Consider the following 16,476-nt stretch of genomic DNA (forward strand, 5'->3'; position numbering starts at 1 on the left):
GGGTAGCAACTTTAACTCTTGAGAGCTTGCCTTTTATTTGAGCTAAATTGTGCTTGCTTTTTTTTCAGGGCTCAGAAAAGAAGAAAAATTGTGGACTCACAATTCAGAATTGAACTGTGACAATACGAACCAGATCACAACATATCATCCATAAACTGCTGCTTCAATACAGCACAAGACTCATGCCTGATTGGAACTTCTGTGGATTTGCAGGATTTAGTGAGAGCGATTGTTACCAATGGACATATTCAACTGAGTTCATTTAAAACTCCCCACCCACAGTTTAGCAATATCCTGCATTGTTGTAAGTCAAGATGGCTGACCCCTACCAGAACAATTACTATCACCAAGGCAGAGGAGATGCTTATGGGACATACGGAGAAGGCGGCGGCCATGACGGTTACGGGTACCAGGCGGACTATCCCGCTCAAGAGGAGGATGCTGCCAGTGATGTCACAGAGGGGCACGATGAGGAGGACCAGATGTACGAGGGGGAGTACCAGGGGATCCCACATCCAGATGAAGTGAAGGCCACACAAAGGGCCGCACGGTAAGAGTAAACATAACCTTGTCATAGAAGAAGATGAAAAAGTAGTGATTAAAGTTGTAGTGGTTGCATTCAAGTGTTTCTATTACGGCCATATTATTGCACATTTTTTGTCTATGTTATAATGTGGTTTCCTCATAACAAACATACCTGAATTTGTGTTATGTTTCTTTTACACATGTTTAATGCACAAACCATGCATATTTAGGCTGTGTTCTTTTCTCAAACAAAAAACAATCTGTCCCAACTTGTAATGTCATGTGGTAGTACAGGAAGTGCTCCACTGTGTTTTCATATTTCATGCACTTTCACCAAAACATTTGGAAGTTTTCATGAGCAAAAGGTAAAAGGTAGTTAACTTGAAAACTACTGCTTCATGGCATCACAAGACAGAACAGAGCATTTTGAGCTTTGGAGATGTAGACAGACTAATAATAAAGGATTACTCCATTATGTGTGAATGAAACAAAACTGTTAAACTGTTAAACCCACAGTTGCTCTGACCTCCACAAAAGCAAGGCTAATGTAGTGTTTTGTTAAATGATTAGAAGTTATAATTTCTCATCATAGTGGAGAACCAACTTATGATTTATGTTGATTTTGTTTGCAACAAAAATTTGTAACATTAAATTGCGTGAACTAATCGTAACATCAGTTTGGTTTACAACAAACTGGGCAGATTTGGATTTTGGATTTTGATTTGAACCAACTAAAAGTAAAAATAAATTACATTATCATTTGTGAATTATGTCTTGAATCCTCTATGCATCTGCTTTCTGCTGTAGGACAAAGTCTCGAGGTGGGGCCAGTGCTGCCTCTGAACTACAGGAGCTGTCCGAGCAGTACGAGGACATCATGGAGGACTGTGGACACGGGAAGTTCCAGTGGACCCTCTTCATGGTGCTGGGGCTGGCGCTCATGGCTGACGGAGTTGAGTGCTTCGTGGTGGCTTTTGTTTTACCCTCTGCTGAGAAGGACCTGTGTTTATCCAACGCAGAGAAAGGGATGCTGGGTAAGGATTGTCCTGTCTTAAAAATGCACTGTGTAACTTTTCTGGTCAAGGGTTCTGCTTGTTTCTGTGGATATTGTTTGCTTAGAATATTCAGCAGTGTAAACTTATCTATATGTACACGTAGATAATGCCTCTAGATCAAGTTACTGATCAATATGTGGAAAATCAACCTAGCTTACAGTATGCAAGGTCATTTAGTATCCATAAAACACTAGTAACTGAATTAATGCAAGACAGATACGTTATAAGCCATACAGTGGAACATTCTAGGCAAAGTAATCATCTTATCTTACAAAAAATTACAAGGTATAGCTTCAAGGGGCCCATATTATGCTGTTTTCTGATTTATGTTATAATGTTGTTTCTTCATCAAAAACATACCTGGAGTTTGTTTTGTTTCATTCACACATGTTTAACGCACAGAAAACTCCACTGTGTTTTTAAACTCCATATCTCCCATCTCCCAACTCCCACCATTTGGATAATTTCAGACGTGGAATTGCCCATCTCTACTAAACTAAACAAAAGGTAAAAGGTAGTTGTAACCACTACCAACTAACATCACAAGGTGGAACAGAGCATTTTGACCTTTGGAGCTGTAGACAACCCAGTAATGCAGAATTGCTCAAACAAGTGTGAAACAAAACACAACTTTGAGTATGTTTTTTAGGAGGCAACAGCATTCACAAGAATCAATTTTGCGTTTTATAAAGGGTCTTTAATTAAGTATGTAGTTACACTAAACTCAGAATAAGAAGTCAAGAGCTGAGGACTTATATTACCAATAGAAATATGTATTTACTTTATCATCAATATTACATTTGTATCTGTATATCTGCTCTGTTTAATTAGTAAGTAACACATTGCCACTGACCAAATGACTTCCTACAGCATTTCAGAGTTGTCCATAATTCTTCTGTGAATGCTGCAGTGCTATTAGCTAATGGGCCATTCAGAATATATGCAAGTCTTACAGTTTATGTCTGGCTCCAGTCTAAAGTACTACTAAACAAGCAACTGCCTGACCCTCTACCAGAAAAGTTACATAATGCACCTTTAACTTATAACCCAGGAACATGGGTTACGTAGGCTTGTGAGTCTTGGACATGACTTTACTGCCGACCATAAGGAGGGTCTGAATTGTGAAAGATTGCAAGATTATTCAAATATAGGGATGTAACAGTATCCGAAATATTGTGATATTGTATCGTCAAAAGTCTCACAATAATATTGTAGACTGTCACAATATATCAAATTCATCAAAAGTTCCTTTGCTTAAATGTATGGTTTTACTGTAGCAACAGCTTATGAACATTGGGAACTACATATCCCATGATTCATTTCAGTGCAACCATAATGAAGATACATGTTTTTTACTTGACTTCTTGGGATGATGACAGTAATAATTCACACCAAGATCTTGTCAAGGTATTTTAAAAGCAAAAAAGCGTTCCATCTACAATTACATTAGCCTCTTCAAAGTATCGCAATAAATATCGTACAGTGAGATGCATATCGTGATAATATCATACCGTGAGATTTGGATATCGTTACAGCCCTACTCAAACATGTGTGGATGACATACATAATCACTTCAGACATGTCTTTTATGAGGGAACATTATAACATGGTAGAAAGCTCCAAAAGTCAATGTTGTATAATTATTTGTCTTTATTTATTTATTTATTTGTATTATTTATTTTGCCATTTTTAACATATAACAGACTGCAGCACATTGTCATGATCTTCTTATATCTTGGCATAAGTGCACATACTCGATAGTAAAAAAAAACCACACAGTTAAAGTGCGTATGGCAAGTTTTCAGGACTCTCTAAATTCTACACAATTTAACCTGTTGGAAATAAAAAATCATTTCAATACTATAAAAGTACACATTGGGAAGACAAGTGAAATGTGTAAAAATCTCAAACACAATGATCTCATTTGAATTTCATCAGAATAAGCAGTCGAACCTGTCATAGGCACTAGTCAAAAATAGGTGCCCAAGATTTTACAAACACGTCTGCTTTATCATTCAACTTTGCCAATCATTTCTCATATGAAACTATTTTTATCAAATTGTCCATCCATCTTTTAAAGTCTGGAGGAGAAGGATTTTTCCACACACTAAGAATTACCTGTGCTGCAGTTATCATCACCACCTTTAAAACATTAATTTGTCTTTAAATTTGTATTGCTGTTGGACAGAAAGAGTTGTGAATTCTCTACACGGCTCCGGTCTGTTTTCCTGTGCACCTCTCCCAGTGTTGTTGCTGAGTTCTCATGGTGTGGGTGTTTGTGACTCAGCACAGTTACAGCTATCGATCCTCTGTGTCCTGACCTTGCCTTTCAGCTCTGCTCTACATCCCACTATTGGACCAAAACACATCATTTAAAGATTGATGTGTTACTCATCTAACCACAAACAGGTCATTAATTATCATGGTTCTTTTTCTGTCACTGAAGTAAGTAGTCTCAGAGGTAGTGAGGGCAGCGGGGTGGTTTTGGCTCTCCGAAGCTGAGTCATGTTTGCCGTCCCCCTCCTGTGGGGTACCATCTGCCCCATGTGTATGATGTTGGCAGCATGGTTGGCACAAATACAGCAACTGGCGAAAACTAGGCTGCGCTAGATCAAGTAGGTGTGACTCAAACGGACTCAACAAGTTGGTCCAGCTCTAATACAATTATACAGTAAATCTGTCCATAAAATATACCTGTAGACTTTTTAACAATACAGCAACAACTAATAACTAATATTGTACTACTACTACTACTACTACTATTTTATACTTTTTGACATGTTCCAAGTCAGTCATGTCAAAGTAGAGAAGAGGTTTTTACTTGAAAAATACAAATATCCACTTAAATGCTCTTCTGTGGCAGTGTAGACAATTGAATTTCATAATGTCTTTTACCACTAGTAATATATTGGAGGATTTTGTCCTTTGAGTTTCTTAATGAAGTGAAGAAAGAGTTTCATGATTGCTTTTGTGTAAATAAAGCACATGGTCCATTAGGAATTGGAGCGATTGAGTAAATTCTGAATTACCGGCTTTAATGCGTGCCAACAAGCCAAGAGTGTGCATTAGAAACACTTTACCCGGGCAACTGTCCTGGGACTGACCATTCACCATCTGGCTTAGAAGAGATATTCTAACAGGAATGTGTGGACATATCATTTATGCTAAAAAAGAGAAAAACATGTCTTTGATTTCTTTGAGTGAATTTATGGTGATTTGTTGCAGGTTTGGTGGTCTTCCTTAGCATGATGGTGGGAGCGTTCCTGTGGGGAGGACTAGCAGACAAACTCGGCCGGAGAAAGTGTCTGATCGTGGCTCTGGCCATCAACTGTGTGTTCGCCTTCCTGTCCTCCTTTGCCCAAGGATACGGTTTCTTCCTCTTCTTCAGGCTGCTCTCTGGGATCGGGTAACTACAACATCACCTACACCCATCACCATTACAGCACGTTTCCTCATCAAAAACATACCTGGAGTTAACATACAAACCCTGCATATTTAGACAGAGTTCTATTCTCAAGCAGTCTCTTCATTACATCACAAGGTGGAACAGAGCATTTTGAGCCTTGGAGATGTAGACAGAAAAATAATAAAGGATTACTCAAACATGTATGAATGAAACAAAATACAATCTGAGTGTGTTTATGATAGGTAACAACATTCTAACATGACTAAACCCTCTCAAGAGTAAATTTTGTGTAATAAAGGACCTTTAATGTTTGTTTTCATTTGATTAATTTCTGTTCATGCAAGTTAACTAAATGTCATAGCCACTTCAGCTTTTTCTGCCATATTTAGGCTACTACATAAGCTGTATGTTGCTATGCAAAATCAAAGTGATTTTGTAGTTGGAGTGGCCTTTTGAAAATGTCAAGCCTGTCTCAACTTACCTGTACGGGTTATTTAAATGAACAATGAATATGTCAACTCTCTAATTACCATCTCCCCAACCTCTGTCAATTTCTGCCATCTGCTCCTCTGCTACCTACCAATTTTTCACTCACACATCACATGCATATTAGACAAGGTGGGTAAAAGATACAACAACAGTGTGACCTGTCTGCTGCCCCACTGTGGCACCCACTGTGGTCTCCCATCTAAGTACTAACCAGGCCCAACCTTGCTTAGCTTTTGTAAATTAGTTTTAATTACATATATGCATACAAGAGATAAATAATAGTGGCTCAATGTATACTGTATTGCATTGTAGTCACTTTTGGCCATTTCTAGGTTTAGTTTTTGCTTAAATTGACTATATTTCTCTATTTTCTGATCTATGTTATAATGCTCTTTTCTCATCAAACACATACATGGGGTTGTGTTTTGTTTCATTCACTCATGTTTAACTCACAAACCCTGCATATTTAGGCTGAGTTCTTCTTTCAAACAGAAAACACTCTGTTTCACATTATGACGTGATATGTGATATAAACCTTCATGAGAATCATTTGGATGATTTCAGCCCATGAATTGCCAGTCTTTACAGAATAAAAGGTGAAGGGCAGCTGTTAACTTGAAAACTACCATTTCATGAAATGGCAAGATAGAACAGAGCATTTTGATATTTGGGAAGGCCGGTAGCCCAATAATGCGGCATTACTGTGAATAGGGACGAGTGAATGAAACAAAACACAACATTATAACATGGCCAAAAGCTCACAAGAGTCAGTTTAGTGTAATATAGGACATTTAAACCCCATTAAATCTGTTATTACGACTCAAGCTGCAGCCATATGTTCATCAAACCTCTGCATGTTTTATGAGCACTGCAGCACAGCAGGAAAAGCATCCCTGTAAATTTATATCTCATATATACACACCCATCAGACAGACCAAGTGGGGCGGGCTGACGCTGCACCGAACGCCATCTTAAAATAACCCAAATCTACAGGGACCTACTCAGAAATCAGGTCACACACTCTGAGCAAAGGCAACGAGCATGCGCCACTATTCACACCCTACAAGGCGCTTTTGATTTAAATGTATTCAATTTTCTTTTACCCTGAGATACACTGTCAATAAGTATTTTCAGTGCAGTTTTTCACATTATGGATTTTACTGCTAGGGCTACCAAGTTTGAATATAGACTAGCAGCTGGCCAATAAAGTGAGGGCAAGTCAGTGTAGGACATTGTTAGCACAGATGGATCGTAAATACTGTGTTGGTATGGGTCAGCTGGGAGATTGGTTGTTAAATTCCCTAACCCATAGAGAACACAGGGAAAGCAACAGGGTACGAAAGCAAAATCTAAACACCTTAAATGTTATTTTATTGGACACTGGTCCATTGACTGTTACTTTGTATGCAATTTGAGTACTTTTCCTTTATTTATCCTGCGTATTTGCTGTCATTTTACATATATATTGTACTTTATGCATATTTTTAGATTACTCATTCACTCACTACCTGCTTGTCTGCATGGAGATGTTACTGCTTTGCCTGGAATGTTCCATGGTACAACATTAAATAATTAAATATATCCATTCAGCATTTATTCATGGGTGGGTGTTTCTATTGAAAAATACAATAATTTCTTCTGTGAATAGGGGCGACTCTCCACAGATCTGAACTGTAGTGTAGCGTAGTGCTGTCACCTGCTTGTCTCCCTCGTGATAGATAGGTGACTTTTGATAATTGTTTGAATATGTGTTGTCTTTGGCAGGATTGGAGGCACGGTTCCTATTGTCTACACATACTTCGCTGAGTTTCTGCAAATGGACAAAAGAGGAGAGCACCTGTCCTGGCTCTGTATGTTCTGGATGATGGGAGGGATCTACGCCTCGTTCACAGCCTGGGGAATCATACCCAGATATGGTACTTTTGTGTTTTGATACTTTGCAGTGACATCATGCTGGGGGTGTTCTACATGTATGTCTATTAGCCTAATGGTCAACAGTTACCATGATGACACAATGCACTCATTAGCAAACACAGACAAATAATGTTTTAAAATTGGTCTGAAAGCTCAAGCAAAAATACATGGCTTTAGGTTTATTTTCAACACAAAGGTGAGAGTGAAAAAAAGTGTTGATTAATGTTGGCTAACTTGTGACTGTATGTGTGATGTATGATGTTTGTGTGTTGTTTGAGCGCACAAATCAGTTCACTTGTTGTAGTTCCAACCAAGTCCATTCTTTCTAGTCAGATAGTTTTAAAATAAAACTCAGAGTAAAATTAAGTAAAATTTGAGTAACAGACCTACTATATCTGTTGAATCTAAAGTATCTCACGGTATCTAATAAGTATCTTCTTATTTGAATAATTATAATTAATCATTGTATTTAATGGGTTAAAAATGCCACATAATGAAACATCTATATTAAATCTTCAAGCAGTCATTTTTTGATCTTCTAATTTTAATATTAGGGAAAAAGTTGGAAATAAATCTGTACATTTTTGTTGTACCAATATATTGTTCAACTTTCTTTTACATCATGGGGAAGAAAATTAGAGGGGCACCACTATCTCAATCAATCAAGTAATTAATAAAACATATCTTTCTCTGCTGTGCCTGTGTGTTTATATGTGTGCAGGCTGGGGCTTCAGCATGGGCACAGAGTTCCAGTTCCACAGTTGGAGGGTCTTTGTGCTGGTCGCTGCTCTCCCGGCCATAGCCTCTCTGGTGGGGCTGACCTTCATGCCTGAAAGCCCCCGCTTCCTGCTGGAGGTGAGACCAATGCACCACCATCACTCCACTGTGCCTCCTGTGCATGCTAAATGTATTTCAGTTAGGGGTGTCACATTATCGCGTTAATTGCGATTAATTAATTACAGTCATATTTAGCGCGTTATGTTTTTTAATCGCGTTAATCTCATTTTTAATCTCTAACTTTACTGTCTCTGTATGCGAGTTGCTTTATTATAAAATCTGTTTTTATGTGTTGTTGGGACAACAACACACACACACAAACACACATTTATAATTTTTTTTTTATTTCGGTAATTCCACTCATTGCCGGAAACCCACACAAAACGCGCGCAGTAAGAGCGATGTGAACGTCATGTTAACGTTGACGGCGTCAGTCACACAATGGACGAGGTTGAAGAGCCAGTAGAACAGAGTCAGCAGTGCACAGGTAAAAACAAACACACACCTTCATCATCGTCATCAACCTGAGAACGCGCGGACCACGTTTCCTTCCGTAGTTACTGCACGGACACCGACGTGCTCCCGTGAGCCGCGTGTGGATCGTGTTTTCTCGCGTACGCTGCGTAAACCGCGCTTCCTCCTGTGCGCCTCTAAACCAGAACTAACACCAAGACTAAAACCAGGACTAATCTAGTCCAGGATTAAACCAGGACTAAATCAGAACTAAAACCAGAACTAAAACCAGGTCTAAACCAGGTATAAACCAGGACTAAACCAGAACTAACATCAGGTCTAAACCAGGACTAAACCAGAACTAAAACCAGAACTAAAACCAGGACTAAACCAGGACTAAACCAGGACTAAACCAGAACTAAAACCAGAACTAAAACCAGGTCTAAACCAGGACTAAACCAGGACTAACCCATTCCAGAACTAAAGTAGGACTAAAGTAGGACTAAAGCAGGTCTAAACCAGGACTAAAACAAGGACTAAAACCAGTGATCTCATATATAAAGCATTTCTCTATCAATAATATTTTTAATATGGTTAAGGAAAGACTGGACTTTTTATTGTCTTTAAGTAGACAAAAGTTATTATGTTCAGATTTCCTCGTCTTTGCTACTTTACAGCAAACAGTTTCTTATTTATTAAGACTTGGGCTCAACAGCCAATTTGGAGAGATTTGTTAAACAATAAATTACTTTATAAAGTCACTTTTTTAAATCTATATCAGTCTTTTGATCTGCCACAATAATGTAATAATGAATTTAAATAAAAATACCTCAAATTGAAGGCTTTTCTCAGCAATTTTTAGGTGAGATTAAAATGAGATTAATTAGATTAATTAATTACAGATCATAATTAATTAATCTCTCAATTTTTTTAATCGCATGACAGCACTAATTTCAGTATGTTTGCTCATCTTTCTAATATTTGGTGTGTTTCTGTTTTGGTTTTGTGACAGAATGCCAAACATGATGAAGCCTGGATGATTCTGAAGCAGGTCCATGATACCAACTGGAGAGCCAAGGGGCAACCGGAGAAAGTCTTTACAGTGAGAATTTTTCTGATAATACATACATGCATACAAGGAACCACTCATCCATTCACACATTGATACAACAGTGTACAGAGACACTGGGTGTGATTGAGTTAAGTGTCTTGCCAAGGACACAATGGCAGGATTCATCTGTGGGAGTTTCCTCAAGGCTCAAAATTCTCTGTTCAAATTGTGATGTCATGAATCATTAGTTTTCAAGTTAACAGCTACATTTTTAACTTTTGTTTAGTAGAGATTGGCAATTCAAGGACTGAAATGATCCAAATGATTCTAGTGAAAGTGTTTGGTGTGGAGCTCTTCCTGTATTACCACAAGGCATCACTTAGCCTAAATATACAGTGTTTGTGTGTTAAACGTATGTGGATGAAACTCCAGGTATGGTATGTGATGAGGAAACAACATATAACAAATCAGAAATATGGAGCAATATGAGCCCTTTAATTAATCACAATAGTATGCAATCAAAGTGTTTGCTGTACATTTCCATATTCCATCTTAGAGTTGCATTCATAGTGTAGATTTGTCCCTGAAAGAAAGTTATAAGTGCATTTACTAACATTATATGTGTGGCATTCAGGTAACTCATATCAAGGCTCCTAAAACAGCAGAAGATGAGTTCATCGAGATCCAGGCAGCCACGGGAACTCCAGTGCAGCGCTGGGCGGTGCGTTCACTGACCCTTTGTAAACTGGTGAGTCCATACTGTAAAAGTTTGGAATAGAAATTGAGAATAAGCCTAATATTAATGTGTTTTCTCTTGTAAAGGTCCTGAGAAATGTTGCATCTCTTTTGTCTGTGGAGCTGAGATTTGCCACTCTGTTCATGGCCATTATCTGGTTCTGTATGGCCTTCAGGTAAGAAATCCAGTTTTTTTTTTTTTCAAAACATTTCACAAACACAGACTGTTCATTATTTATCATTATTTATTCAATTTATCTAACCAGATTGTTACAATTATTATGGACCATCAAGAACTAGATAAAAAAAAACATGATCGCACTCAGCAGTTGGAGAAAACCACAATAGAAGTAAAGTGCACATTTACCTTTTGTTTTGCAGTTATTATGGTCTGTCTGTGTGGTTCCCTGACATGATCAAGCATCTGCAGTACGAGGAGTACGAGTCCAAAGTCAAGGTAACACTCAGAGCATCTGTCTTCCTCAAAATCATTACAGCACTGGCAAGTGCTCTACACTTACTGATGAGGGATTTCCATTTTAAAGTAAATGGACTTAGGACTGCACATTTTACACTCTGTTGTGTCATTGGATACAGATCTTTGTTGGTGAGGATTGTGAGTGTAGTGCTTGTACAGACTCTAGGCCCAAATAAAGAAAACAGCAAAAAATATTTATAAATATTCTATGCCCGTTATGTCTTTAGGCTGATTGCCTCATAAACTTGTCTTCTGCAATCAGTAAATAAAAAATAATGCACCGTTCCCTCTTGTGTTCTCAGGTGTTCCATAAAGAGCGAGTAGAAAATTTCCATTTTAACTTCTCTTTGGAGAACCAGATTCACAAGGAGGGGGAGTACATCCACGATAAGTGAGTAAAGTCTGAAGCTGCACACCTGAACCCTGCAGCATTTTTTGTCAGATAAAAAGAAAAAGATAAGATAATAAGACATCTATGTAGACAGTAATTTGTAATTAGTTATAATTAAATGTAATTGTTGTACTTTATCATTTCATTCTGTGTTCATAGTAGCATGATCTTGTGTTGAGCATTAGCTATATGTTAACAGTCAATACTTTATTGCATATGCTAATGGAGAGTCAGATTCATTATGCATTGTGAAAGCAGTAAACTGTGAGTTTCTGTGCCCTTCACACTGCAACATATGGAAGACAGTGGTGTATATTATAGTAGGATTTCATAACTCATCGATGTGAAGCAGGCAAAGATATCATTCTGGTTTTGAGCTATGAGATGCTCCTGGATACTTAATAAACTAAGAGATCATCTTAATAGCATATTTAAAACAAGACTATTCTTTTTCAGCTATTCACATTGTTACTGAACAACCAATTGAAATCATGAGACAAAGTGACTCATTAAAAGGTGACAGGCAAATACATCTCCAGTTCCAAGTCTGGATGAATACAAAATGTAATGGTTAGAAGAGCATCTGGAAAAACAAAGTATTTCACACAGACAATAGTTCAATAGTGGTCATTTATTTTCATAATAAATACTTTCACACACTAGTTTAGCGTATTTTGAAACAACAATTTCCTTCAGTGTCCTTCAATTCACCATTTATTACCTCTCCGCAGTGGAATGTGGCCAACTCAGCATAGAACAGGCTCCCTGCATTACAATTAAGATGCTTCTGAAATATCAAAACCAGTTTATCTTTATGCGACAAGCTTCACCTTCAAAGAGAATATACAGGGCAGATATACAGTTATCTTAATACTGTATATCTTTAAACTTCTATGCGTTTTGCAGAGCTCAAAGTGACAGAATGGCTCAGTTGTTTGATGTAACATACTATCACATTCTGTCAGCTCTGGGTCTGCCACAGCCATGGCGATAGAAGTCCATATTGTTTTGGCCTGTCAGTTTGTCTGTGTGTGTCCATGCCATGCTCATAGGTTCATCAACATAGAGATGATATCAGTGAAGTTTGAAGACTCCCTGTTTGAGGACTGCCGTTTTGAGAACATCAGGTCCACAGACACAATATTTGAGAATTGTACCATCCGCTCCACTGTCTTCACTAACACAGGTAGGTCTGCACTCAAACATGTATTTAACCCAGTTGACACTTTGCATTGGCATCACGCTGGAGGTGTTCTACATGTAGCCTATCTGTATTGTAGGAATGTTGAGCAGTTACTATGGCGACGCAATGCACACATTAGCAAACACAGACAAAAACTTTTAAGATTGTGTGAAAACTCACTACAGCCTAAACAAATGCTAAAGTAAAGCCAGTATGTCCCCTTTCTTTTATTTATTTTTATTTTTTTTTATGTAGAATGCATGTGTTGTGCTCATTTGTTTGTCTGAGGTCGCAAAATCATGTGTAAAGATGATTTTAGAACAGTAAAGTAATTTATAAGGTAATTTAGTTTTTAGTTTGTTTCACTGGTGACCCTTTAACACACATCACCATAAATATATTTAGAAAGGTGAACATTTCCTAGTAATGAACAGACACTTCAACATGTCACTATCATTTATAGCCATATTAAATCTTAATAATATGCGTAGACCTGGTCTCTCCAGGACATTGCATGACCCACTGCCTCCATTACAGTGGACCTTGTTCTTAGGCAATTTATAGTCTCAACACAGACAGGATAAGTGCAATGTAATAAGATGAAATATGATCTTCTAATGAAAGTATCATATGGTCCAACAGCCATTCACCATGTAGAAGTTAAAGTAGTACTTAAGTTTCATAAAATGTACTCTGTTTCACACATTCAAAATAATAAAAGGTGTCTTTTTTTTACTTTTGTGATAGAAATATTAATTACCAATATTGCTTTACAACAGTTGAACAAGTTTCAAAGATGTACAATGTTGTTGTTTTTTTCATCAATTTGTTTGAGAAGTTATTTGCCTTGTCCAAATGACCTTGGAAATCTTTTCCACTAATATATTGAACAAAACTAAAAAGATTTGTGGTGTTTCTGGTTCAATGAAGTGCGCCTTATTTACTCATATGGTGTTTTTGAACCCATTTGGGGGTAATATATATTGGGTTTTCTTTCTTTCTTTCTTTTTTTTTTTTTTTTTTTTTAACAATGAAGCAACACTGAGCACATTATGGCACTGCACAATCCAACCATTTAAAGGTGCTCTGTGTAACTTTTTGGTTGATTTGCTTGTTTCTATGGATATATCACTCCTCTACCTGCCTGGAATGTTCCACAGTATGACATTAAACAGCTCTACCTTGCATTTATTCAATTACAGGTGGTTTTATATCTCAAAAATACCTAGCAGGTATTCTGACTGTGAGCGGGGTTCCCTCTACTCAGATCTAAACTGTTAATTGGTCTGGTTTGATCTCCATGAAGATTGAAAGGTACTGTAGCGGCCAAAACTTGCCCTGTGCAAGGTCCGCTATGGCTGCAGCATGTGTGGTGTCTCGGACGCGTGTCTTCCATAAAAAGAGAGTCCAAATACTGTGTTCCTTAACATTTATTGGCGTACCTTATAGCCATCCAAAAATACACAGATTCAGCACTCAATATATCACGACGACGACGACGTTCAAAAGACTGTATACCTTCACGGTGCAACACCTGTGTGCACAATTTCCTCCCCTTTTATAGGGCAGCAAATTATATATAGCGCCACACAGAGGCGGGAGGTAAAGAAGCGCAATATGGCTCCAACACATACTGTGAAGCATTCCAGACAAAGCAATAACATCTCCACCCCCTACCAGAAAAGATACAGAATGCATCTTTAACAACAGTGTTTTTTTCTTGTTGTTTTTTCAGATCTCTGGGAGGAGCGTTTCATCGACTGTAAGATGGAGAACACCACCTTTGAACACAACAAACATGGCTGCCACTTGGACATTGTGGAGGAGAACGACGTCCTTATATATCTGGTCAGCTTCTTGGGCAGTTTGGCTGTTCTGCCCGGCAACATTATATCAGCGCTTTTCATGGAGAAGATTGGAAGAGTCAAGATAATCGGTGAGCTTATTTGATTTATCCTATACAAGTTAGTGCGATTTTTCTGAGCTAATCCTAATCTTTTAACCTCTCTCCCAGGTGGCTCCATGCTCATATCCGCAGGCTGTACATTCCTTCTCTTCTTGAGCTTCAGCCAATCAGCAATCATCGCGCTGCAGTGCCTTTTCTGTGGCGTGAGTGTGGCAGCCTGGAATGGCATTGAAGTGGTCACTGTGGAGCTGTACCCTGCCTCAAAAAGGTACATGGCGGTTCAGTTTTGATGATATAGAATCAAGGTCAAGTTTTATTTATAAAGCACTTTGAAAGTACAGTCATTACTGACCAAAGTCCTGTAAATTTTAAATGACTAAGTACTAAAAAGCATAACAAACATAAAATGCAATAAATAGAACAGTTTATGAAACAAGAAAACATGAGGTAAAAAGAATAGTGCTCTGGATCTGTACATCACAACTCGCAGAAGATCAAATTGTAATATAGAAGAAATGACTATACTTGTTGTTGCAAATTACATTTTTTACAATGCAACATTACTAAAAAGGTGAATGATTTCATCATTGTTGAATCCAACTTATTATCATGCCTGTGCGCAACAGCACCCAGCAACCTCACTGTTAGTGTCACTACTTCCTGTCCAATTCAATCTTTATGAGGTTTTTGGCGAATCATGCTAAAACTAACAAATATTTAAAGATAAGACAGTGGACACAGATCTGCCTGTGAATGTGACAGACAACATGTTAAAAACTACACAAATAAAATGAATACATGACCGAAAGGAAACTTCGGTTAAAAAGTGAGATTTTGTGTCTCAGTGCTAATGCTACTGCAAATTTGGAGGCATAATAAACAGCCGATTAAAATAATGCGACAAACTGAAATATTCTACATAAAAAATGATTGGGTAGTCTTTATTTTAATTAATTTTGTTTATTTTGTGTTTTTTATTTTAATAAACCATTAGCTTTGAGACACCATGAGTAGCAAGCAGCTGCTGTGCACAGAGACTATTGGAGTTATAAATTTTAGTATAATGATGACACTCCTTATGAATGCAACATCACGGTAGTGTTAGTGCAATGGCAACAGTACAAGTCATAGCAGTGCAGTGTTCTTGGCTCATAGAGTCAATTGCAAATGGTCATTACCAGTTTGTCTGCTTTGTGTGTTTCAGGGCAACAGCGTTTGGGGTCCTAAACGCCCTGTGTAAACTGGCAGCTATTCTGGGCAGTTCCATCTTCGCCAGCTTTGTGGGCATCACCAAAGCCATTCCCATCCTGCTGTCTTTCACCGCGTTGGTGGGCGGTGGCCTGGTGGCTCTGAGGCTCCCAGACACGCGAGAGAAAATCCTTTTGTGAGACAGAAAGAAAGCCCCTGGAAACTCTGTGAAGGGGAGCGGGTGAGGAAACGTATATGTGATTCATGTACAATGCCAAACACTGTCACCTGCTTCTTATCATGTTTCATCATCATTTGAGAGTGTGCGGTCAGTTTGAGTGAGATTTCCTATTTAGTGTTTCACTTTTTTTTTGAATATTTTGGTTGTGGTAAGAGCACATATTTACCATGACTAATTTAATTTATTTGTAAAACGTTCATAATTTTCTCTCCATGCTCACTTAATCAGTCAAAATGATCACTGGAAATGACATTACATTGCAAGCATTACATTTTGCTGGCTTTTCAAAACTAAGCAAATTAAATAGACATTTGCCCTCATTAACCCTTCCATGAGCCATAATACAATCACACAGATTTATTTACATACAGTCTCACACCCATCTTAGATACACAACGCTGGAAAGTTTAACCTGTACCCTGATCCCATCAAGGACATTAACATATCATTAAGATTCAATTAAATGTTCATCTAACTTGTGATTATATGCACGGAGGCTACATCTTCATCTACTAACGCCATAATGATGCTAATGCTAATTACGAGAATGAATCATTTTAGAAGTGATTCTGTGCAGTGAGCTTAGCACACTCCAACTTTCAACATACAACTTTCTCTCTTCATAAAGTTTTTTCGTTTTCTTCGACACCTGTATAACTTCCAATGGCAAACTAAGATAAGCTA

The 16,476-nt window shown here is 37.9% G+C and overlaps 1 protein-coding gene across 1 annotated transcript; it reads left to right on the forward strand.

Moving 5' to 3' along the window:
• The first annotated feature begins 314 nt into the window (after positions 1-314).
• On the forward strand, positions 315-15,758 carry sv2bb (synaptic vesicle glycoprotein 2Bb). Its single transcript, XM_020935232.2, has 14 exons — positions 315-550; positions 1,333-1,559; positions 4,806-4,986; positions 7,240-7,391; positions 8,111-8,244; positions 9,632-9,721; positions 10,305-10,418; positions 10,493-10,581; positions 10,787-10,862; positions 11,186-11,274; positions 12,327-12,460; positions 14,193-14,393; positions 14,472-14,631; positions 15,568-15,758. The coding sequence occupies exons 1-14, from the start codon at positions 315-317 to the stop codon at positions 15,749-15,751; spliced, it is 2,067 nt and encodes a 688-aa protein (XP_020790891.1). The 3' UTR covers positions 15,752-15,758.
• Positions 15,759-16,476: the final 718 nt, after the last annotated feature.

This window comes from Boleophthalmus pectinirostris, unplaced genomic scaffold (genome assembly GCF_026225935.1).
Source record: "Boleophthalmus pectinirostris isolate CB_2022bp ecotype Guang Dong unplaced genomic scaffold, ASM2622593v1 HiC_scaffold_2, whole genome shotgun sequence".
In the NCBI taxonomy this organism is placed as follows: Eukaryota; Metazoa; Chordata; class Actinopteri; order Gobiiformes; family Gobiidae; genus Boleophthalmus; species Boleophthalmus pectinirostris.

Excerpts from the sequence above, each read along its gene's own strand:
- sv2bb (XM_020935232.2), top strand. The coding sequence starts at position 315 with ATGGCTGACCCCTACCAGAACAATTACTATCACCAAGGCAGAGGAGAT. Across the intron at positions 7,392-8,110 it reads GGGAATCATACCCAGATATG|GCTGGGGCTTCAGCATGGGC; the intron begins GTACTTTTGTGT and ends ATATGTGTGCAG. Across the intron at positions 14,632-15,567 it reads CTGTACCCTGCCTCAAAAAG|GGCAACAGCGTTTGGGGTCC; the intron begins GTACATGGCGGT and ends TGTGTGTTTCAG.